Source organism: Pseudophryne corroboree, chromosome 7 (assembly GCF_028390025.1).
Source record: "Pseudophryne corroboree isolate aPseCor3 chromosome 7, aPseCor3.hap2, whole genome shotgun sequence".
NCBI classification, from domain to species: domain Eukaryota; kingdom Metazoa; phylum Chordata; class Amphibia; order Anura; family Myobatrachidae; genus Pseudophryne; species Pseudophryne corroboree.
The window spans coordinates 442,533,758-442,559,078 of NC_086450.1; the positions used below are offsets into that span (position 1 = coordinate 442,533,758).

At 48.6% G+C, this 25,321-nt stretch overlaps 1 protein-coding gene across 1 annotated transcript in view; it reads left to right on the forward strand.

Moving 5' to 3' along the window:
• The window catches only part of GRAP (GRB2 related adaptor protein), a 159,092-nt gene that overhangs the window by 43,376 nt on the left and 90,395 nt on the right, over nt 1-25,321 (forward strand). The window contains exon 4 of the mRNA XM_063934935.1: nt 1,482-1,604. Coding sequence (XP_063791005.1) covers nt 1,482-1,604 — 123 coding nt within the window. The remainder of the gene's footprint in view (nt 1-1,481; nt 1,605-25,321) is intronic.

The following is a 25,321-nucleotide window of genomic DNA, read 5'->3' on the forward strand; positions in this document are numbered from 1 at the left end:
GTTACTTTATTTGCGGCACGTCTATCCAGAACATCAGTAACAGGGATTGTGTGCCTCCTATTCTGTCTATATTGCGCTGCCACTTTTACAGCATGCTTCATTTTCTAATCTGTTTCCCATCTGTGCATCCATGACTTTATATCATCAGGCTGAGCTGGTTCATTTACCTCCTGTTTGCCCTGTAAGGTATGACACCTTGCCTTGGGCGTTAATGTATCGAGAGCAGTTCCGTGTCATATCCAAAGGACAATGGAAACAAAAAACCAGAGCTTGGGAAACATGGCTGAAATACACAGAAAAAAAGTGAAAGATAAAGTAAATGTTACCAGTGAATCTTGCGGGAGGACATGTAAATGGAATATGGAAGAGTACATTATTAAAATATCCAAAACAGCAATATTTAACGTGTGACTGTGCTGTATGGCTGATGGCTGCAGGCTCTGTACTTGTATGCTTAGAACTTTATGGGAGTTCTCAGGTGGCAGCTTCCCCTGGGCTTCTCTTGGATTATTATACAGTCCGATACAATAATAGTAAGTTATAGTATAGCTTATGGCAGCACATTATAATATAATATTGCACATCACACTCAGCCAAGTATATAGGGTGAACTTGATGGTAAAAATAGAAAACTAAATACTGTTTGTATGCCTTTAAATTAAATAGCCATAGATTTCAATGGGACAGAAAATAATGTGTACAACTTTTAAGTGTGTAATGTGTACGTGTTTTTGCCAAGATTATTTTAATTGTCTGCCTGCATGCCTGTCTGCTTGCTGTCTGTCTGTCTGTCTGTGTGCGTGCGTGCGTGCGTCTGCCTGCCTGCCTGTCTGCCTGTGTGGGTGTGTGTCTGCCTGTGTGGGTGTGTGTCTGCCTGCATGCCTGTGTGTGTCTGCATGTATTTCTATCTGTGTGTGTGTGTGTGTGTGTGTGTGTGTCTGCCTGCCTTTGTGTGTCTGTCTGTCTGCCTGTGTGTGCCTGCCTGCCTGTGTGTGTCTGCCTGCCTGTGTGTGTGTGTGTGTGTGTGTGTGTGTGTCTGCCTTCCTGTGTATGCCTGTCTGTCTCTCTGTGTCTGCCTATCTGCGTGTGTGTGTGTCTGCCTGCCTGTGTGTGTGTGTGTGTGTGTGTGTGTGTGTCTGCCTGCCTGCCTGTGTGTGTCTGTCTGTTTGTGTCTGCCTGCCTGCCTGTCTGTCTGTCTGTCTGCCTCTCAGTACAATAAGCAGTTCTCTGCCTGCTGAGACAGTCAGTGCTCAGGAATGACATGCTGTATACATCTGCAGTAATGCTGTTAAGCAGATAAGTGTACTGCCATGGGGACCAACAGGAGATGACACTAACAGGAAGCAGGGAGATGGGAAAGGAGGAACATACATGCTCCATCTACGTATTTGGCCTACAAGATGAATTGCTGATTGTGTGTAGAATTAGATTGCTCAGAAGCTGCTGTATTTGCCACATAAACATTGTGTTTCTTACTACAGGTGGTATGCGGGACGGATCTCCAGGCAAGTGGCTGAGGAAATCCTGCTAAAACGGAGGTTCCTAGGAGCCTTCTTAATCCGGGACAGCGAGAGCTCTCCGGGAGAATTCTCAATCTCTGTCAAGTAAGAGAAGCAAATTCTGTATTCTAGTCCAAACTGCATTTCCTTACCCCAACAGTGTTGTAAAATGTATGTTAGTGGTCCATAGATTGTCTGATACTGTATGTTATACATTGTGAGAACCTCCTCTTTTGTATCCTATAACAATGGCACACTGACACTTCAGGATACAGAAAGCTGAGACTCTGACACAGGGTTACAGAGCAATGGCACGCTGACACTTGGGGTTACAGAACAATGGCACACTGACACTTGGGGTTACAGAACAATGGCACGCTGACACTTGTGGTTACAGAGCAATGGCACACTGACACTTGGGGGTACAGAATAATGGCACACTGACACTTGGGGTTACAGAGCAATGGCACACTGACACTTGGGGTTACAGAGCAATGGCACACTGACACTTGGGGTTACAGAGCAATGGCACACTGACACTTGGGGTTATAGAACAATGGCACGCTGACACTTGGGGTTACAGAGCAATGGCACGCTGACACTTGGGGTTACAGAGCAATGGCACACTGACACTTGGGGTTATAGAACAATGGCACGCTGACACTTGGGGTTACAGAACAATGGCACACTGACACTTGGGGTTACAGAACAATGACATACTGACACTTGGGGTTACAGAGCAATGGCACGCTGACACTTGGGGTTACAGAGCAATGGCACGCTGACACTTGGGGTTACAGAGCAATGGCACGCTGACACTTGGGGTTACAGAACAATGACACGCTGACACTTGGGGTTATAGAACAATGACACACTGACACTTGGGGTTACAGAGCAATGGCACACTGACACTTGGGGTTACAGAGCAATGGCGCACTGACACTTGGGGTTACAGAGCAATGGCACGCTGACACTTGGGGTTACAGAGCAATGGCACACTGACACTTGGGGTTACAGAGCAATGGCACACTGACACTTGGGGTTACAGAGCAATGGCACACTGACACTTGGGGTTACAGAACAATGACACACTGACACTTGGGGTTATAGAACAATGGCACGCTGACACTTGGGGTTATAGAACAATGGCACGCTGACACTTGGGGTTATAGAACAATGGCACGCTGACACTTGGGGTTATAGAACAATGGCACGCTGACACTTGGGGTTATAGAACAATGGCACGCTGACACTTGGGGTTACAGAGCAATGGCATGCTGACACTTGGGGGTACAGAATAATGGCACGCTGACACTTGGAGTTACAGGACAAGGATACACTGACACTTGGAGTTACAGTACAATGGCACACTGACACTTGGGCCTACAGAGCAATGGCGTGCTGACACTTGGGGTTACAAGACAATGGCATATCAACACTTGGAATTACAGTACAATGGCGCACCGACACTTGGGATTACAGAACAATGGCACACTGACACTTTGGGTTACAGGAGAATGGCACACTGACACTTTTGGTTACAGGAGAATGGCACACTGACACTTGGGGTTACAGGAGAATGGCACGCTGACACTTGGGGTTACAGGAGAATGGCACACTGACACTTGGGGTTACAGGAGAATGGCACACTGACACTTTGGGTTACAGGAGAATGGCACGCTGACACTTGGGGTTACAGGAGAATGGCACGCTGACACTTTGGGTTACAGGAGAATGGCACACTGACACTTTGGGTTACAGAACAATGGAAATTGTCACTGACACACAGTCTCATCTAATAAGGTGCATCACCATTCTAGTCCAGTAGTAAAGCATACAGCTCACTTATAGGTGATGTCAGCCCAATGTTAAAAAGCAAAACAGTGAATAGTCTTCAGTTGATAATAATATGATCTGTGAATATGGTTTAATGTTATTCACTACTGTACCTATTTCTTTGTATGGTGTGAACAATATTGTTTGCTTCTTATCCATGTGTTTTAGGTCCCAGACAGATTAATGGTGGACATGAGTTCTAGCATATTGGAACCTTGTGTTTATTGATGTTTCCATGTGAAATGGGCAGAAAGCATTGATCAGATTTGTAATTCTTACCCTGTGCCACATTTATATACACACTATCACTCTTCAAATGTATTGACATTTTCATGCATTTATACTGTATGTGTAAAGGGGGACCCATCAGGACAGGGGCGTTTTAGAGAGGAGGAGGAGGCCAATGTGAGGCCGTTTCTAGAGAGCCGGAGGTCCGTGTATCTCTAGCCTGCAGCACTTAGCTCTGGGCACTAGGGTCCCTAATGGACCCTAGCAATGTCCCAGAGTCTACAGCGCATGCACAGATCTCTAGGGAAATGGCACGGCGGCCATTTTCCCAGTGATTTTTGTACTGTGCATTCGCGAATCACCAGGAAAATGGTCCTGCGCCATTTTCCCAGTGATTTCTGCAGTGCTGCTGCTGCACCACCGGACTCCAGTGGGTAAGTATTAAAAATGATGGGTGCAGAGTGTGCAGTGTGGGCCCCGCTGGACCCCAGGGGCCTGTGTGCACTGCAGACACTGCATCCATTATAAATACGTCCCCTGTACAAGGGAGTTGCGACCTAGGGTGACATTGGCTTTTGTTGGCATATTGCATTGCTCTATCAGAGGCAGAACTTAATATATTAAAGCAGTTAACAGCAGAGGGGGATGGGCATGAGTAGTAATCCCCAGGCCAAAATTGTAATTACTCTAGTGATAGTGTCAGAGCTTGCACCTCTGGCCTCGGGAAGGTCACCTGTGTGGACAGACAGGTAATGGAGTTGCAGAATAATGTAACATGATGTATAGTCAGCTAAGGGCAAGTGATGTAGACTCTGTCATCTGGACATATGATAGAAAGTAAGACCCGACTGAGTCCTGCATATACTTGTCTACTCTGCCGGAATGGGCGGGAGGCTCCTGAATATCTGCCCCCCCCGGAAAAGTTGCAAGTCTCCCAGCTGAGCGCCATCCCCCCGCATCTCCTAGCAGCCCCCCCCCCCATGCTGCTGTCCAGGGGTCCGATGATGCCATTTGCGCTGAATACCGTCATCCTGGCCCCGCCCCCATGCCAAGCAATGTCGGTAATCTCACCCTGTGCTGCTGACCTTGCCCTGTGCTGGGCGGCCCCCAGCATGTGATCACAGCCAGTTGCGGTTTTGCTAAAAACTGCAGCTGAAGCTGAATGAGGGCCTATATACACATGCAAAAAAATAGGATTTTAAGTACCTACCAGTAAATCCTTTTCTCGTAGTCCGTAGAGGATACTGGGGTTCCATTTAGTACCATGGGGTATAGACGGGTCCACTAGGAGCCATGGGCACTTTAACAATTTGATAGTGTGGGCTGGCTCCTCCCTGTATGCCCCTCCTACCAGACTCAGTCTAGGAAACTGTGCCCGAGGAGACGTATATACTTTGAGAGAAGGTTATAAAAGGATAGTGGTGAGATTCCGAGCCAGCACACACAACAAGAGGAAAGCTAAGCTAACCAAACTTGAAACAGGAACAGCAACAGCTGAACCAAATAACAATACTTAACCAAGTAACAGTGCAGGAAGAACAAAGCATTGGGCGGGCGTCCAGTATCCTCTACGGACTAGGAGAAAAGATTTACCGGTAGGTAATTAAAATCCTATTTTCTCTTACGTCCTAGAGGATACTGGGGTTCCAATTAGTACCATGGGGAAGTACCAAAGTTCCCAAACTGGGCGGGAGAGTGCTGAGGTTCCTGCAGGTCTGATTGGCCTCTGAGGACCTTCAGTTTGGTCAAAGTATCAAACTTGTAGAACTTAGCAAACGCGTTCGAACCTGACCAAGTGGCTGCTTGGCAGAGCTGTAAGGCCGAGACACCGCGGGCAGCCGCCCAAGAAGAACCCACCGACCTATTTGAATGGGCCTGTACAGATTTGGGAACCGGCAACCCTGCTGTGGAATAATCATGTTGGATAGTTAGCCTGATCCAACGCGCAATTGACTGCTTTGAAGCAGGACATCCAATCTTATTGGGATCATAAAGAACAAACAGCGAGTCCGATTTCCTGTGACGAGCTGTTCTCTTCATATATACCTTCAAAGCCCTCACAACATCCAAAGACATTGAAGTAACAGAGGTGTCGATAACAACCGGAACCACAATAGGTTGGTTGATGTGAAACGCAGACACCACCTTAGGAAGAAATTGCTGACGGTCCTGAGTTCAGCTCTATCCTCATGGAAAATTAAATAGGGGCTCTTGTAAGACAACACCCCCAGTTCCGACACACGTCTTGCTAAAGCCAAGGCCAACAGTGTGACGATCTTCCAAGTAAGATATTTTACATTTACCTCCTGTAGCGGTTAAAACCAGTCCGATTGTAGGAACTGCAGCACCAAATTGAGATCCCAAGGTGCCGTGGGAGGCACAAAGGAAGGTTGGATGTGCAGAACACATTTCAAGAATGTCTGGACCTCAGGAAGAGAAGACAATTGTTTCTGAAAGAAAATGGACAGGGCTGAAATCTGGACTTTTATGGAGCCCAAACGTAGGCCCACATCCACTCCCGACTGCAGAAAAAGCAGGACACGTCCCAGATGAAAGTTCACCGCAGAATATTTTCTGCTTTCACAATAAGAGACGTATTTCTTCCAAAGACGGTGATAATGTTTAGACGTTACCCCCTGCCTGGCTTGGATCATAGTCGGGATGACCTTGTCAGGAATGTCTCTCCTGGCTAGAATCAGCCGTTCAACTTCCATGCCGTCAAACGTAGCCGTGGTAAGTCTTGATAGATGAATGGGCCCTGTTGCAGAAGATACTCGCGAAGAGGTAGAGGCCACGGATCTTCGAGGAGCATCTCCAGAAGGTCCGCGTACCAGGCCCTTCTTGGCCAGTCCGGAGCAATGATAATTGCTTGAACCCTTTCCCTTTTTATTCTTTTTAGAATTCTTGGGATCAGAGGAAGTGTAGGAAACACGTACACCATCTGATAGACCCATGGAGTCGTCAGAGTGTCCACTGCCACTGCTTGTGGGTCTCTTGACCTGGAACAATACTGCTTGAGCTTCTTATTGAGACGAGAGGCCATAATGTCGATTTGTAGACATCTCCATCAACGTGCCAAGCACCTGAACACCTACTGGTGAAGGCCCCACTCCCCCGGGTGCAGGTCGTGTCTGCTGAGGAAGTCTGCTTCCCAGTTGTCTACTCCCGGAATGAAGACCGCCGACAACGCCGCAGCGTGTTTTCTGCCCAGAGGAGAATTCTTGACACCTCTGACATTGCCGCTCTGCTTTTCGTTCTCCCTGTCGGTTTATGTACGTCACTGCTGTCACATTGTCCGACTGGACCTGAATGGCCCGATCTTGAAGAAGATATGAGGCCGGCAGAAGGGTGTTGTATATGGCCCTGAGTTCCAGAATGTTGATTGTAAGGATGACTTCCTGCCTTGACCATCTTCCTTGAAACTGCACCCCCTGGGTGACTGCTCCCCAACCTCTGACGCTTGCGTCCGTGGTTATCAGAATCCAGTTTTGAATCCCGAACTGACTACCTTTGATTAGGTGAGAAGTCTGCAGCCACCACAGAAGGGAGATTCTGGCCTTTGGCGACAGACGGATCCTTTGGTGCATGTGAAGATGTGATCCGGACCATTTGTCCCACAGGTCGAGCTGGAAGGGTCTTGCATGAAACCTTCCGTACTGAAGAGCCTTGTAAGAGGCCACTGTTTTCCCCAGAAGACGAATGCATAGATGCACCGATATCTGAGTTGGTTTCAGGACATCCTGAACCATCACCTGGATTACCAATGCCTTCTCCAACAGAAGAAAAACTTTCTTCGACTGTGTGTCCAGAATCATTCCCACAAATGGGAGCCTCTGAGTTGTCTCTAAGTGAGATTTTGGAAGATTTAGAATCCACCCGTGATCCAGGAGTAGTTTGGTTGTGAGACCAATGCTGGTCAACAACCTCTCCCTGGATGGAGCCGTTATCAGAAGATCATCCAGGTACGGAATTATGTTCACTCCCTGCTTGCGAAGGAGAAACATCATCTCTGCCATCACCTTGGGGAACACCCTCGGTGCCGTGGAGAGACCAGATGGCAGGGCCTGGAACTGGTAGTGACAGTCCTGCAGTGCAAATCATAGATAAGCCTGGTGAAGCGGCCAGATCAGAATGTGAAGGTACACATCCTTGATATCCAGAGACACTAGGAACTCTCTCTCCTCCAGACCTGAGATCACCACTCTCAGAGACTCCATCTTGAATTTGAACACTCGTAAGTACTGTTTCAATGATTTTAGATTCAAAATCGGCCTTACCGAACCGTTCGGTTTTGGCACCACAAACAAGTTGGAATAATATCCCTTGTTTCGGAGATGAGGTGGAAGTGGAACAATGACCTAAGTCTGTATCGGTTTTTGAATGCCATCTTGTAAGGTTATACTTGCTTCTTGTGAAGCTGGTAAGCCTGATTTGAAGAATCTGTGAGGTGGGAGCTCCTGAAACTCCAGTCTGTAGCCCCAGGAAATAAGATCTATGACCCAGGGATCATGGCATGATGTTGTCCAGATGTGTCTGAAATTTTTTAGTCGGGCTCCCACTTGCCAGTCTTCCAGGCATCACAGTCCACCGTCATGCTGAAGGCTTTGATGAAGCAGAGCTTGAGCTCTGCTCCTGTGAACCGGCAGTTGCTGGTTTGCGTGGTTTACCTCTAGCACCTCTGTTGGCTGTAGAAGATCCTCTGACTTTGCCCTTAAACCTGGCAGTCCGAAAGGACTGTAAAGTAGGCCCTGAGTAGGTCTTCCTGGCTGGGGGAGCTGCAGAAGGAAGATATGTGGACTTACCCACAGTAGCCTTGGAGATCCATTTGTCTAGTTCGTCTCCAAATAAGGCCTCTCCTGCGAAGGGTAGGCCTTCTACGCCGTTCCTGGAGTCCACATCCGCAGTCTACTGGCATAACCATAAGCCCCTGCATGCTGACACTGCCATAGCAGTGGTATGTGCATTAAGCAAACCAATCTCTTTTATGGCTTCAACCATAAAGTTCGCAGAGTCCTGTATATGTTGGCGGAGTAAAAGAATCTCCCCCCTAGACAAGGAATCCAACCCCTCAGTTAGGTTAACTGACCATTTAGCAATGGCTTTAGTAATCCACGCACATGCTATAGTGTGTCTCTGGGCCACCCCAGCAGCTGTGTGCAAGGATTTTGAGTGTAGTCTCAATTTTACTATCAGCTGTGTCTTTCAGGGAGGCTGCACCAAGGACAGGTAATACAGTTTTCCGTGACAGCCTGGATACTGATGCATCCACTATCGGTGGACTTTCCCATTTTTTTTCTACCCTCAGGAGGAAAAGGAAAGGATGAGAGTAACCTCTTAGGGATTTGAAATTTCTTATCAGGATTAACCCACGGTTCTTCAATCAGGGTATTCAATTCCTTTGATACAGGAAAAGTGACTGAGGACTTCTTTTTGACATTAAAATAAGAATCATCACACTCCTCTAACACCTTATCAGGAATTTGCAGCACATCTCTGATTGCTTCTATAAGAGCCTCTATTCCCTGTGACAGAGCAGCATCCCCCCGCCTCTAAGTCCACCTCCCCCTCCTCCATGTCTGACCCCTCAGCATCAGAGTCAGACTGCAGGATATGGGCCAGAGTACATTTTTGCGGCCAAATGGTAGGGGACTGAGATGCTTGTTTAGGGACTGAGTCTCTTTTCATAATCTCATACACAGACTGTCTTAACTATTGCGTCTCTTTCTTATTGTGGGACAATTTATTAGAGATATTGGAAATCATCCCTTTAATGGGATCCAGCCACATTGTTTCAGCCCCGCTAGCCTGAGAAGGTGCACTACACTGAGTACATAGTAGTGAGATCCCTTGGGAAGAGGAACACTCTGCCGTGCATGAAACACACTCTTTGCCTGACATATTGTAAATGTGACAGCACACACACACACAGGAAAAGTTAAAAACACAATTAACCCACAAAGAGCCCTTTCAGGGAGACACAGAGATATTGGAGCCAGCACACAGCGCCCTTATCGATAATGCCAAGCTTAGCCGGGTCGCAGACTAAGTACCCAGATTGGGGACTTAGTACACTAATAGTCGCCCCCCCCCCCCCCTGCTATGACCCCCTGGTACCGCTGAGGTAATCTGGAGTCACACCAGAGGAGCTGCATGTCCCTGTCAGTCAGCGTCTGTGTCCACTGCAGAGGGAAAATGGCACTGGTGAGCTGCTGGATCCTCTCATAGTGAAGCCCCGCTGGCTGAGGTAATTTTGTGCTTCAAATGGGTACAGATCCGTTTTAAAGCTTTGATTGCCAGTCTGGGTACTATGTACAGTGTACTGAGTCTGGAGACACAATCTGCCCCGGTTAGAAGCCGTGCATCTCCGCACGCTCATGCCGCCATAATGGCTGGTGACCCGCTAACTGGGACGCCGGCTCAGTACTCACCACTCTTCATTCTTCTGGCTCTGTTAGGGGTGGCGGCGTGCTGCGGGAATGTACGCTCGCCGTGGTGAGGCTTGCAAATAGTTCCCTCAGGAGCTCAGTGTCCTGTCAGCGGGGAACGGGATCATTAGCCCTTCAAGAGGTTGGGCCTCCCAGCCCCCCACCCCCCCCCCCCCCCACCCCCCAAAGTCCCATGAAGTAGGCAGGCTGGTGCCAACCAGTCCTGCCTGAAAATAACAAACAGAAAAATAAATGCAGAAAACTCTTCAGGAGCTTCCATAAGTGTGACCGGCTCCTCCAGGCACATTTTCTAAACTGAGTCTGGTAGGAGGGGCCTAGAGGGAGGAGCCAGCCCATACTTACATTCTTAAAGTGCCCATGGCTCCTAGTGGACCCGTCTATACCCCATGGTCCTAAATGGAACCCCAGTATCCTCTAGGACGTAAGAGAAAGAAAGTATGCATGCCATGTATAGAACTTGATATTATAATGATAAAATATTGGACTTGGTCCACATATAGGAAGGCAAGCTGTACTATTTGACATGGTTGTGAGAGCGAAGTCACAAGGCGCCACAAGAACCTGCATTTAATATGATTAAAATTCTTTGCTTAATAATAATTAAAAGAAATACTATTATTAATTATTACTTGGTGGACAGACCAAATTATTTATTACCATAAACATTAAAAGACCTATAGTGGAATATTAAACCACTGTCTGAACATTCTGACCATAGTGTTACTTGAAAAAGAAACAAATGTAACATCTGTAACCACAGAATATAAAAGTAACAAATATCTGTGACATTGTTACCATCTATGTAACCACTTGTCCATACACTGCCAGAAGGACCTTATGGGGGTCATTCCGAGTTGTTCGCTCGCTAGCAGTTTTTAGCAGCCGTGCAAACGCTATGCCGCCTCCCACTGGGAGTGTATTTTAGATTAGCAGAAGTGCGAACGAAAGGATCGCAGAGCGGCTACAAAATAATTTTGTGCAGTTTCAGAGTAGCTTCAGACCTACTCAGCGCTTGCGATCACCTCAGACAATTCAGTTCCTGTTTTGACGTCACGAACACGCCCTGCGTTCGGCCAGCCACGCCTGCGTTTTTCCTGGCGCGCCTGCGTTTTTCCGAACACTCCCTGAAAACGGTCAGTTGACACCCAGAAACGCCCACTTCCTGTCAATCACTCTGTGGCCAGCAGTGCGATTGAAAAGCTTCGCTAGACCTTGTGTGAAACTACATCAGTTGTTGTAATAGTACGACGCACTTGCGCATTGCGCCGCATACACAGAAGTGCCGATTTCTTGCCTGATCGCTGCGCAGCGAATGACAGCAGCAAGCGATCAACTCGGAATGACCACCTATGTATGGTGAAGAGCAGAACAATTTGGATATATCACCTGAATATAATGACAGCGCACAAGTATTTTCTTTTATATCGCACTCGTTATTTACACAAAACCATTTTCTTTTCTTTTCTAACACACTATTTTTATAATTCCTTTATATTTCGCTTTGTATGACCCTAATTCATATGTCCCAACATGACCCTCTCCAGGAGGGACAGAATGCTCTGCTCCTGGACCTCCCTCTTAATTTAGGTTTGCCATCATCTGTGCTGAAACACCTTTCTTATCCATTACCTCAGGCATTCCCAACCAAGGTCCTCGAGTCGAGGCACACCAACAGTGCAGGTTTTAGTGATATCCAGGCTTAAGCACAGGTGACTTAATTAGTACCTCAGTTATTTTGATTTAACCATCTGTGCTGCAGCCTTGAAATCACTAAAACCTGCACTGTTGGTGTGCCTCGAGGACCGTGGTTGGGAATGCCTGCATTACCTGTTCGAAACAGATGCCGGCAATCTTGAATTAAGGGGAAAAAAATCCAGAAGCAGAGCATTTTGTCCCTCCTGGGAAGGGTCATGTTGGGAGGTATGCTAATTTAGGGGAATAAATGATACACCCTATGGAATAGCAATAAAGATATTCATGTCACATATGGGTATTGCTCTTCCTTACGATATTAATGTTGTAATTTAATAAAATATAATCACTTTTAATCAATTAAAATCACAATATTATTTTGTGGAAGGGAATAAGTGCTCCTACAGCTAAACTAAATCCTTTTTATTCCCATTTGTTCTGAGTCATACCTCAGTAATACAGAGTTCCTCCATCAGGGGGCAGCATGGGAACAGGGATGAGCTGCAAGCAGGAGGTGGATGGGAATCCCAGAGTAAAATAAATCATTACAACCTCTACAGCACAGGTTCTCAAACTCAGTCCTCAGGACCCCACACAGTGCATGTTTTGCAGGTAACCCAGCAGGTGCACAGGTGTATTAATTACTTACTGACACATTTTAAAAGAGCCATAGGCGGAGCTAATTATTTGCATTGTGATTCTGTGAGGAGACCTGCAAAATGTGCACTGTGTGGGGTCCTGAGGACCGAGTATGTCTCCAAGGCTTGCCAGATCTCAGGGCTGAGAAGTCTATTGCCCATAACCTATTGGTCAGGTGTTAGAGAGGTGGTGTTCAGGTGCACGTGCTGATTGGAACAGGATGGTAAACCCTGAGCAGGGCCGGTGCAAGATCTCTCTGCACCCAAGGCAAAGCTTCGGCCCAGCGCCCCCTAACCTACAAACCCCACCACCCCCAAACTGCCCGGAGGGGAGATGCAGGTGGCCCCTAGGTGGGCTGGTATGAATTACTCACAATAAACTGTACCTTCACTTCACAAAAGTCCTTGAGCACCATCTATTCTTTATGTATACACGCCAGCCAGCATGTTAGGAATCGTATAGGAGGACATTGAGGCCAATTTCAACTTTTATATATATATATATATATATATATATATATATATATATATATATATATAGACTGAAGATAACAATAGGCGGCACTCAGCAGACTTGTAGTTGAAAAAAGTGGTTCGTTTATTCCGACATGTTTCGGGGCTAACCCCGTCCTCAGGGCCTAACTAGGCCCTGAGGACGGGGTTAGCCCCGAAACATGTCGGAATAAACTAACCACTTTTTTCAACTACAAGTCTGCTGAGTGCCGCCTATTGTTATCTTCAGTCTACATTGGGAGATTTCATTCATCTGCCCTGGGAGGGCACCGCAGCCAGTTAATAATACGAGCAGGGAGTGCCGGGACAGACTGCTTGGATATATATATATATATATATATATATATATATATATATATATATATATATATATATACTGTTTATGTGGTCTGGTAGGGATATTTAATTGGCGATGGGGATGGTAGGTCGACCACCTTAATCCTGACATTTTGAATGGACTTAACCCTACTCCTTCCCCTAACATCTTCCTCCCCGCAGCCTAACCCTAACCCTCCTTGGCACAACATTCAGGATGCCGGGATTCTGGCGTTGGCATTCTGACAGGTGTCGGGATTCCGACGCTGGTATTCTGAACAGCAGTATCCCATCCGCCGGGATGCCAGCTACATCCCTTTAATTGTATGTGTATACTTACATATATACACATAGACATACATATACACATAGACATACATATATTTGTATGCGCCTTATAGTGTTCCATCCACCCATCTGTAAGTTCATTAGTGATCCCCCCTCCTCCATTTGTACTGTATTGTGCCCCAGTACCTGTGTTTTCCCTATTATGCTGTTTACAAGTACAAACCACCCACCGGGCTGTAAGATCTGCACTGTCTGCTGGCCTCAGAAACCCCACCAGGCTGTAAGATCTGCACTGTCTGCGGACCTCAGAACCCCCACCGGGCTGTAAGATCTGCACTGTCTGCGGACCTCAGAACCCCCACCGGGCTGTAAGATCTGCACTGTCTGCGGACCTCAGAACCCCCACCGGGCTGTAAGATCTGCACTGTCTGCAGACCTCAGAACCCCCACCGGGCTGTAAGATCTGCACTGTCTGCGGACCTCAGAACCCCCACCGGGCTGTAAGATCTGCACTGTCTGCAGACCTCAGAACCCCCACCGGGCTGTAAGATCTGCACTGTCTGCGGACCTCAGAACCCCCACCGGGCTGTAAGATCTGCACTGTCTGCAGACCTCAGAACCCCCACCGGGCTGTAAGATCTGCACTGTCTGCGGACCTCAGAACCCCCACCGGGCTGTAAGATCTGCACTGTCTGCAGACCTCAGAACCCCCACCGGGCTGTAAGATCTGCACTGTCTGCGGACCTCAGAACCCCCACCGGGCTGTAAGATCTGCACTGTCTGCAGACCTCAGAACCCCCACCAGGCTGTAAGATCTGCACTGTCTGCGGACCTCAGAACCCCCACCGGGCTGTAAGATCTGCACTGTCTGCAGACCTCAGAACCCCCACCAGGCTGTAAGATCTGCACGGTCTGCAGACCTCAGAACCCCCATGGGTTACTTCCCTTGAGCAGTTTTCTTGTTTTTCCCTTGGCATTGACAGGATCCCCTTTGATGATGACAGCTGCATTACAGCGAAGCTGATGGGTGCCGACATGTAGTCAGGTGCTGCTTGCTGTTGGAGAGCCGGGGTCCAGAGGCCTGGAGGAGGTGCATCAGGGCTTTGAGGAGCGGCCGTGGAGGCGCCCCCAGGAGCCATAGTTACATCCACCTCCTATGTGCCTTAACATGATTTGATGTTATACATGTCGGCATGGAGGAAACGCTGAGGCACTATGTGGTACAGCCTGATAGCAGCGAAAGCCAGTGCAGTGTAAAAGGAGGAGGCTGCATACAGAGACATCTTTCAGTTTTTTGCTAGATGAATTCAGTGGCGCCCTCTAGGGGCCGGCACCCCTAGGCAGCTGCCTAAACCTGCCTGATGGTAGAGCCGGCCCTGACCCTGAGCAACCCCCCTCCCACCCACCAGCCACAGTGTGCCGCAGGAGCAGTACACCCGGCCGGCTCAGCGTCAGTGTCTGCTGTACACTGGGGAGCTCCTTGTTGGCCGCCATCAGAGTGGGACTACTTTGCCTTGCTTTACACAGCAGAGTGTGGGGGCCCCTAATGTGTGAGGGCCCTGAGACAGCTGCCCCTGCCGCCCCTCCCTTATCCCGGCCTTGCATGCAGGGATGGCTTACTTTCTGAGCCCCTGTCCCTGCGTACACCCAGGCGGTATGATCTCATCCTGCAATGCGATTCTGGACACTAGTATTGCACCCAGATCGCATTGCAGATGTGATTATTGATAAAAGGACCCATTAGTCATGTCAGAGTGTTATCCATGTATAAAAGGCACATAGGGTTTTGTTACGCTGCACATTATGGGGGTAATTCCGAGTTGATCGCAGCAGGAAGTTTGTTAGCAGTTGGGCAAAACCATGTTCACTGCAGGGGGGGGGGGGGGGGGGGGCAGATATAACATTTGCAGAGAGAGTTAGATTTGGGTGGTTATTTTGTTTCTGTGCAGGGTAAATACTGGCTGCTTTATTTCTACACTGCAATTTAGATTTCAGTTTGAACACACCCCACCCAAATATAACTCTCTCTGCACATATTATATCTGTCCCACCTGCAGTGCACATGGTTTTGCCCAACTGCTAACAAATTTGATGCTGCGATCAACTCGGAATTAGGCCCTATGTGCACCAGGCATGCTGAATATTCTCGCCAGGACAGAGCTGCTATTTAATTGGCTGGTACCAGTATGTATGCCTCAGGACTATCCTGTGGGGCTGTCATAATGAGCCGAGTGCCAGGGACCTCTCTGGTGAACCAGCGTTATTTAAAGCAGTTAGTCCGGTCATTCCTTCACATTCTCAGTCTTTTAGTCATGTGTGACCTTGCTGATGTCACGCTCATCACTCGCTAGCAGTTTTTAGCAGCCGTGCAAACGCATAATCGACGCCCGCCGGGGAGTGTATTTTCTCTTTGCAGAAGTGCAAACGCTTGTGCAGCAGAGCGCCTGCAAAATCATTTTGTGCAAAACAAGACCAGCCCTGTAGTTACTCTTCGTGTGCGTTGATTCTAACGACGGAGGGACGGCTTTTGACGTCACACACCCGCCCAACGAACGCCCAGCCACGCCCTCCGTTTTTTCTGCCAGGCCTGCGTTTTTCTAAGCACTCCCTGAAAACGGTCAGTTGACACCCAGAAACGCCCTCTTTCTGTCAATCTCCTTGCGGCCGGCTGTGCGATTGGAATTGTCGCTAGAACCAGTGCAAAACCACAATGGACGTTGTACCCGTACGACGCGCGTGTGCACTGTGGAGCATGCGCAGATTAGCCTTTTTTTTCACTGAGCGCTACGCAGTGAACAACGGCAGCTAGCGATCAACTCAGAATGACCCCTCTATTCTCCTCTTTTTTCTGTCAGTTCTCTGGGAAGCTGGAGCCAGTTTCATGGAATTGCGTGTCTTTCTCTCCCATGATTGCTGGAGCCCGGTTCTAGGAATTGTGTATGCTTCTTTCCCATGATATCAGCACAGCTCTGAATATGTCTGCCTGCCCTGTGTACTGTGTGTGTGGGCGACAGGCCCATAGTCATTAGTGAATGCAGCCTTAGCTTACACTGCCCTAAGTATACCTAGTAATGGTTCTGTCTGATCTGCTCCCCAGTGAACCAGCAAGCTGTCACAGGGAGGAAGAGCTGTCTCACAAGGATCCTGGTAGACGGGGCCCAGGGCCATGCTCTTATATGGGGGTCTATTTACTAAGCCTTGAATGGAGGTAAAGTGCACGGAGATAAAGTACCAGCCAATCAGCTCATAACTGACATTTTTCAAACACAGCCTGTGACATGGTAGTTAGGAGCTGATTGGTTGGTACTTTATCTCCGTCCACTTTATCTACATCCAAGGCTTAGTAAATAGACTCCATGGTCCTGGATCTCATCTTCACAACACTGGCTGTATGCGGCCCGCTGACTTCCTGGGCTAACCGCCAGACTTCCTGTTTCCCCTCAGCATCCTCCAGTCCTCTCTCACCACATCTTCTGTGTCCGTCTTCCTCCACCTGTCCTCTTACTGAGCCACTGCTAAGTCTTGCCCACATCAGCCCTGACAGTTAGTACTCAGTGGGGCCAATGCACAGTGGAAGGTATTGCCCGATGGTAGAGCGTATCATGCGTGTTCTTGCACTGCTTTTGCTCCAGAACTGAAGTTGCCCAAAGCAGCCAATCAGAATCTGTTATTCATTTATCTAGCGCAGCATTTGACATGAAGTTAGACACATTGCTTTCTCTGCGCAACGTATGCACTATATCTCTCTCCAAGGCTTGATACAGCTCCCCTTCAGCATACCGTCTAACTGTCCTGATTTCCGCAGGACAGTCCCGTTTTTTGGGTAGTGACCCGTGGAGGGGTGGAAGTTGGGAGGCCACCTGTCACTCACTGCTCTGCTTAGCACAGCGTCTATTCATGGAAGGCAAAGGGACTGGGGGCATGGCCAGCGGCTCACAGAGCTCTGGCCATGCTGCCAGTGACAAAAACGGGAGGCGTGGCTCGCAATTGCGGCATTCCCGGTAAGCCATGCCCCTTTTAACAAGGCCACACCCTTATTTTTGGGCACATGTGCGCTGGAGTCCCGGGTTGATAATCCTGGATGTTGGGAGGTATGCCTTTAGGGAGGGTGTGTCGCCTTCAGGGAGGGTGTGTCGCCTTCCGGGAGGTTGTGTCGCCTCCAGGGATGGTGTGTCGGCAGGGATACGCAGAGTTGGTGTAAGGGTAGGTGGCGGTGTCACTAACCATAAAGCTGGGAATACACTAGATGATGCAGCATGGCCCCCACAATCGCTCCATCACTGCCGACATCAGCAAGCGTGTATGTAGTTCCCAGCATGTACTAAGCAGTGATAAAAGCGGAGAAGTGAGCCAGTGGAGAAATTTACCATGGCAACCAATCAGCTGCTCCGTACAATTGTATAGTATGCAAGTTAGAAATGTTACGTCAATGCTGATTGGTTGCCATGGGCAACTTCTCCACTGGCTCACTTCTCCACTTTTATCACTGCTTAGTACATGTCCCCCATAATATCAGTTAAACATCAGTCCTTCTTCAGTGGACGAGGACTGAGAGAGATTTATCAAACCTTCTACAGAGGACAAGTGGGAACGTTGCCCAGGTTAATTACCCTGCTTGAGTTCAGGTGATCCCATGAAATGATGATGAAAGCGCATCCAGGTTTCTGAGAAGATCATACATTACGGGATATAGTTATGAGACCGGCAGTCAGGAGACCTCCAGTCACAATGCCCACTCCTCTATCCTGCCCCCCCCCCCCCCCACACACACACAATACACAATTCCGACAGTTGGCATAGACTGGGAACAGAACCTGCGCTCGCCACCGAGCCTGCAAGGGGCTTTGTGCGCTCGCCCTCCCGCCAGGCATCTAAATGCCGGGATCCCGCCACACGATACCGACCCATACATTGCGGCATGGTGCTGTTTCCTGGACACCTGCCAGATATTATTTAGTAAAAAAAAATTCATATTTTGTTCTTCCAAATGAACGTGGTGTCTGGGGAAGTTTATCACACACCAAAAACAAATGACATCAAGCCCTTATCTGAGAACATGTCTGCTTTGGCAGGGCTCCCTCCAAGACTGGTCCCTGTTACGGTCACAAGCCACAAGAAACAGGACGTCTGAACCTGGCACAGGGTGTCTGAGATGAGCGTAGCCTGGTTCCTGTGCATTCCTGTCTATACAGAGACACTACACCACAACCTCTGCCACCGCAGCACAACCTTTGAAACTTCGGCAGTTAAATTGGCATAAATGGCGTCACAATGTAGGTCAGACTGGCATACACAGCGTCACAGTGCGGGTCATACTGGCATACACAGCGTCACAGTGCAGTTCAGGTACTCTCATACATGGCATCGCAGTGCAGGTCAGACTGGTATACATGTGGTGCACACGACCTGAGTGTAGATGGAATTACCTTATCGGTGCGGGGAATACCCCAGTTCTTGTTATCCGGCAGTTCAGAGACACCCGCTGGGGACTCAAGGAGTAAGTAACACTAGGGCTATGCAATCAGGGTCTTTTATTATTCCACAAATGTTACAATCTGCCTGTGTACTACGTCACTGGTCACTGAACCCCTGAATTTCTCTATGCTGTCAGACAACTGGTTAATAAACAGGTCACTTCAATAATGCTTCTGCACTTGTAACAAACACAACACGTTTACTACAGTGGTCTCATCAACAGTGAGTTACTTTATCTATAGCTTATATAACATATCACAACAGTGCGATTAATATTAGTATGCCCCACTCACTATTTTCGGCTAACAACGGTATACCTTTCATTGCTAACACTTGCAAGTGTGTGGTAAACAAAACCCAACCTGTGCACAGGGATTTAAGTCTCTATTCCTGTAAATAGGGTTTACACCCACAGTCACTGTCCCATTCACCGTTGCTGGGTAGCAGAATCTGCCTTTGGGCAGGTAACCCAGTGTTAATGTGAGATAAGGAAGGAGAGAAGGGGGAGACATGTGTCTTTGTAATAGCCCTGGCTCAGTTCTGTGGTGTCTGAGCGGGTACCCAATAGCCCTGGTTCAAATCTGCGATGGCAGTGCTAATGCCCAGTGTCCCTGGCTCAAACCTGCGGTGGTTGTGAGGGTGCCCAGTACCTTCTCCAGTTGCCAGCTCCAGCTGGATGTCCTGGCTCACACAGTATCCCTTGGTCACTGTAGTCTCGTCTAGACGCGCCCGCACGGCAGCCGCTGGTGCGTAGTAGGCCTCTGTTGAAGCAATCACTGCCTGGCTGTCTCCAATCCCGAGTCACGCTAGTGTGGGCGCTATGCATTGCCGCACTCAGCTCTGACCCCCATGTCACACTCTTGGAGCACTGACGCGCCGTCACACCCGATCCGCACAGCATGTGTTCAGCCGCCAGCTTCCTGTGCGCTCTGCACCTTGTTACCATTGCTCCTTCCCACCACGCTCAGCACACCCCTCCTCTCTGCATTCCAGCCAATCCTGCCTTTCCTTTCCAGGTCAGTCACTCTGTCTGGACTGGGGTAGGCCCCGCCTCCTCCTGCTTCAACTCCACCTCGGGGGATATTAACCCCTTCGATCCCAGCATATTATGGGCTGGAATTGCCCAATACGATGGACACTTCTTAGGTGTCACAGGATGCCACATTCATCCGCGCTTTTTCAAGAGCGTGTCCTCACGTACAAGAGGTGCAGGTTAGTATTTAGTCTGAACCATTAACATCTTAACGCATTTACCTAATCAGCTTTACAATACATCAATATGCACAGTATCATTATCTGAAGAGCCTTACTGCTGGAAGCGGAGTGGCAGAGTGCCTCTTGTGCTCCTAGTCGAACGTCGTAACTCATGGACTTGGGACACATCTGAAAGTGCTACCAGGGCCTGACTAGGGGGTAAAGCGCATTCTTCCACAGGCGCCACCGCAGCAGGCACCATAGGCCAACTCACATCGAGCAACAGTTCTAGTGGATTGATTGGCATCGTTGGTAGTTGTTTGCTCCTCAGATTCGTCACTGGTGGATTCCGCAAGGGCTTGGTCAGAGTCGGGGTGAGGTTTAAGTTGATCCTGGTGGATCCACTGAGGATGGGACCCATCCCATTTTGCAATATGGTTTACCGCCATGGTCGAGTGAGGTCTCTCTTGCACGACGTATGGATTGGACTCCCATTTGGGATCTAGTTTACTTCGTGGTCTGTTGTTCCTTTTTAACACTACGGTCTCTACTGGTAAGGTACAAGCTTGGGCATTCTTGTCATAGTTGGTGTTTTGTCGATCCCGCACTCGTTCCAACCATTGATCCACCAGTGCTCGAGCTTCCTCCAACCTAGTGGGTCCGTGTCAGGGACATCCAACTGCAAATCAGCAGGCAGTTTGCCCGGCCGGCCAAAGAGTAGAAAGTATGGCGAATAGCCTGTGGAGCTATGGCACGTATTGTTGTAGGCCCCTCGAGTCTTTGTTTAGCAGGGACTGCCCTTAAAATGTTGATGAACGTCAGGTTAGTGCGCTCACCCAATCCATTTCTCTGCGGGTGATACGGGGTGCTGCGCAATTTCTTGCACCGATAGAGGGTACAAAGTTATTTGAAGAGGTGGGCCTCAAACGACAGTCCTTGATCGGTGAGGATCTGATTCGGGAAACCATACGGCCGGACAAACGCTCTGCAGAATATTTCTGCAGTATTTCGAGCAGTTAGGTCACGGACTGGTAACACCACTGCAAACTTCGTGTAGTGATCCATGATGGTGAGGGCATAATTATAGCCAGCGCAACTGGGTTCCAGCTTCACATGCTCTAACATCACAAGCTCCAAGGGATACCGGGTGAAGAGGGGCCCTCTCCTGTGGGGTGGCTGACCTCCGAGTTGTGCAGTTTATACAGGTCTTACACCATCCTTCGACATCCTTTCTTAAGTGGGGCCAATAGAAATGGTTGCGTATGTTGTCCTCCGTCTTTTGAACCCCAAAGTGGCCCGACTGGTAATGAAAGACTCTTAGGACATCATTGATGGCTACCCTTGGGATAATCAGTTGTTTCCGCAAGCGATGTATTTTTGGATCCATCCACCATCTGTATAACAGCCCTTTTGTTAGTTCTAGCCAATCTCGTTGCTTCCACAACTGTACGAATTCTGAAGTCGCTTGATGTGCGAGGGGATTACAGTCTGTTACTGGTACAAAAGGGGTAGCGGCCAGATAGTCTCTGAACTTCTCTGTCACCGCCCACATCAGCGCCAAGAACTCTGTAATTGGCGTCATTACGCTCGGTCTTCCTCAAACTTCGGCTGGCGTAGGCGATGACGCGCTCTTGCCCGTCTTGTAGTTGCAAGTAACCAATCCTTGGTTACTTGCGTCTGTATACAGATGGAATGGAGTACTGTAGTCTGGGTAAGCCAATAGCGGTGCCCTCGTTAGGGTCCCCTTGAGTTGGTCAAAGGCGCTATGGTAGGTTGTAGTCCAGTTGACGGTCGTTCTCCTGTCATATTCATCAGGAGCGTCGCGATTTTAGTGGTCTTTCATGAATCGAGGGTAATACCCCATGAACCCCAGGAACCGCCTGACATCTTTAACTGTCCTCGGGACTGGCCACTCTACCACTGCCTTGATTTTTTTCGGGTCTGGGTAGACTCCCGCTGAATTAACCACGTGTCCCAAGTACTGGACTTCAGGTTTTAGGAGGAAGCATTTGCTGGGCTTCAGTTTCAACCTGTATTTGGCAAACTGTTGAAACACCTCCCACAAGTGTTGCAGATGTGCGGTGTACGTTTCTGAAAAGATGATAAATATCCAGGTAAAGGAGTACAGTTTCGAAATGCTGATGACACAGATAATGGTCCATCATCCGCTGAAACGTGGCTGGGGCATTGCATAGCCCGAAGGGCATTCTGTTAAAGTCATATAGGCCCATTGGGATGACGAAAGCCATCTTCCCCTTGTCCGCTTCAGCCATCTGGACCTGTCAATATCCGCTGGTCAGGTCCAGTGTAGAGAAATACTTGGCTGCCTTGAGGGCTGTTATTGACTCCTCAATACGAGGGAGGGAGTATGCGTCCCGGTGTGTCACGCTATTCAGTTTTCTATAGTCTACGCAGAAGTGTAATTGTCCGTCTTTCTTTTTCACTAGAACCATCGGGGCGGCCCAGGGGCTATGGCTTTCTCGGATGATTCCGTTTCTCTTCACGTCCTAGAGCATCTGCCAGACTGGTTGGTAGAGGGCTGGGGCCACCAGTCGGTGTCGGTCTTTGATGAGTCGAGCAGCCCCCGTAGGAATTTGATGACAAATTTCTTCTATGAGCCCCAATTCGGAGCTGTCTTTGCTGAAAGCGATAGCGTTTTCTTTCACCACCTGTAGGACTCCCTGTCGGTGTTATTCCCTGGTGTTCGCATCTCCGACTTGAACTTCGTTCCACCACGCACAGGTTGGTGTGTTTCCTGACTCTTTTTCAATTCCAGCGGTACATTTCACCGGCGGGGCTGGATGTAAAATGTCCTGGAACATGGTCCACAACAACGTCACCAATGACCGTGTGATTGTGGGGGTTTAACACCCGCACTGGTATTCTTCCGTTCTCAACCCTGACGATATCGCTAGCCACCACCACCACATCATGGCGTGCCGGTATCAAGCATGCTTCAATGAGGGCATCATAATCACATCTGCTTGGACCACAACATGCCTTTCCCCACAGGATCGTCTCCGAATTTGGTTGTAATTTGATGGCTTTCCTGTCTGTTAATTGGATTTTCCCAACTTCTCCAGTCTTTTTGTATAAATCTTTGATGGCCTTGCAACACTTTGTTCGTTTTCTGTAAGGCTCTTTGTGCTGATGGGCCCATATTTGTAATTTCTCCCCCTCAAGATGGTCACTAGTTCTTCGGGGCATTGCTGTAATATATTCATGCCTAGGATTATGGGTGTTACCTTTACTTCCCAACTTGTGGTTACTAAACACCATTGTTTGGGCAAGAGAGTGTCCCCAATTTTCATGTTGGCCTCCCAATATCCGACGCACGAAATCTGCAGGCCGTTGCTGACAATCAGTTTAAGGGGGTGGTGACAGTAACAGATCCTTCCCCCAATGTTGTCGAAGGGTCGCCAGCTGTATAGTTGTTATTTGCGACCCCCGTGTCCAGCATGGCGAGTGTCTCTATTCCATTTATTATCACGGGCATTGTCGGACATTGTCCTACATATTGGGGTCACCACTTCTCTGGGTCTGGGTCTATTCCCAACGTTCTCCCGAGGCTCGGCCCCCGTCTTCGGGGCATTGGAGTTTAATGGCTCCAAGCTGTAACAATTTCTCTCAACATGACTGGCCTCTTGGCATCGCCGACAAATAGGACGTCCCTGTCCATCAAACTGGTCGGTGGGTCGTCTGCCGGACTCTCTCGGGGGGTCCCATCGGTTCCCAGTTGGTCTACGCCGTTCTGCCATCCATCCGAACTCTCCGGTGCTGTATGTTGGTTGCCTTGCCATCTGACGCATCTTTCTTTGCATGTCCGCCATCCTGACTGTTAGTTCCTCCATTTGTTTTGCAACATTTGTAACTGGTCCCCGGAGAGACTGGTAGCCGTGGCTCCGTGTGAGTTTTAATGTTCGTGGAAACCTAGTAATTCTGGGTATTTTTCTGTGTGTTCTATTTGGGTGCCGACTACTGCGATAGTGGCTTCTTTAAAGTCCAGGAATGATTTCCCCATCATCTGTCTGTGTAATAATCTCAGTTCTGCTTGCACGCTCTCTCTCGATGCCCCTTCTATCAATTGGACTGACAACGCTTCATCTGAGTATTTTACTTCTTCTGGATTGATGGCCGGAATTGCCCTCATGGTCTCTTGTAAACTAAGAGGATAATCTCAAAGCATCTCCCCCGATTGCTGCTTCCTTGCATAAAGCTTCATTTTTAGTTCCGGGAGTGACATTGTTTCAAAGGTGGTAGATAGTCTTTTCAATATGTGCTCTACGTCCTTCTTATTGTCTGGGGGTCACAATATCCCTTCGCGGAGGGCAGAACCCGTTAGCTGACCTATCAGGCTCTCCACCTTCTGCTGTTCTTGTAACGAGTATAATCGAAACATCGACTTCAGTTTTTTTAAATTCGACAAATGTGGTTCCTCTCGGCTTGTTAGTATCTCCGCTGTAGGTAGGTAGCCACGGGGCCCCAAAGTAGTATGGGAGCGTGATTGGCGTGGCTGCTGCCATAGTGGGTGGCTCTTGTTGTTCTACTCTCTGTTCTCCTATTGGCGCTCCACCTACTGGTGCTCCATCCCTGGCCTGTGGTTGTTGTTGTTCCATTACTGTTACTTCTTTGAACTGTACTCCGGATCCTGTTCGTATACGCCAAAAATAACTATGTGGTGCACACGACCCGAGTGTAGATGTGATTTACCTTGTTGGTGCGGGGAATAACCCAGTTCTTGTTATCCGTCAGCTCAGTGACACCTGCTGGGAACTCAAGGAGCAAGTGACACTACGGCTATCCAATCAGGGTCTTTTACATGTTACAATCGGCATGTGTACTACGTCACTGGTGCGAGAACCCCTGAATTTCTCTATGCTGTCAAAAATCTGGTAAATAAACAGGTCACTTCAATAATGCTTCTGCACTTGTAACAAACACAACACGTTTAGTACAGTGGTCTCATCAACAGTAAGTGAGTTACTTTATAGCTTATATAACATATCACAACAGTGCGATTAATATTAGTATGTCCCACTCATTATTTTCAGCTAAGAACGGTATACCTTTTATTACTAACACTTGCACACTCTTGGAGCACCCGATCCGCACCACGTGTGTTCAGCCGCCAGCTTCCTGCACGCTCTGCACCTCATCACCGCTGCTCCTTCCCACCATGCTCAGCACACCCCTCCTC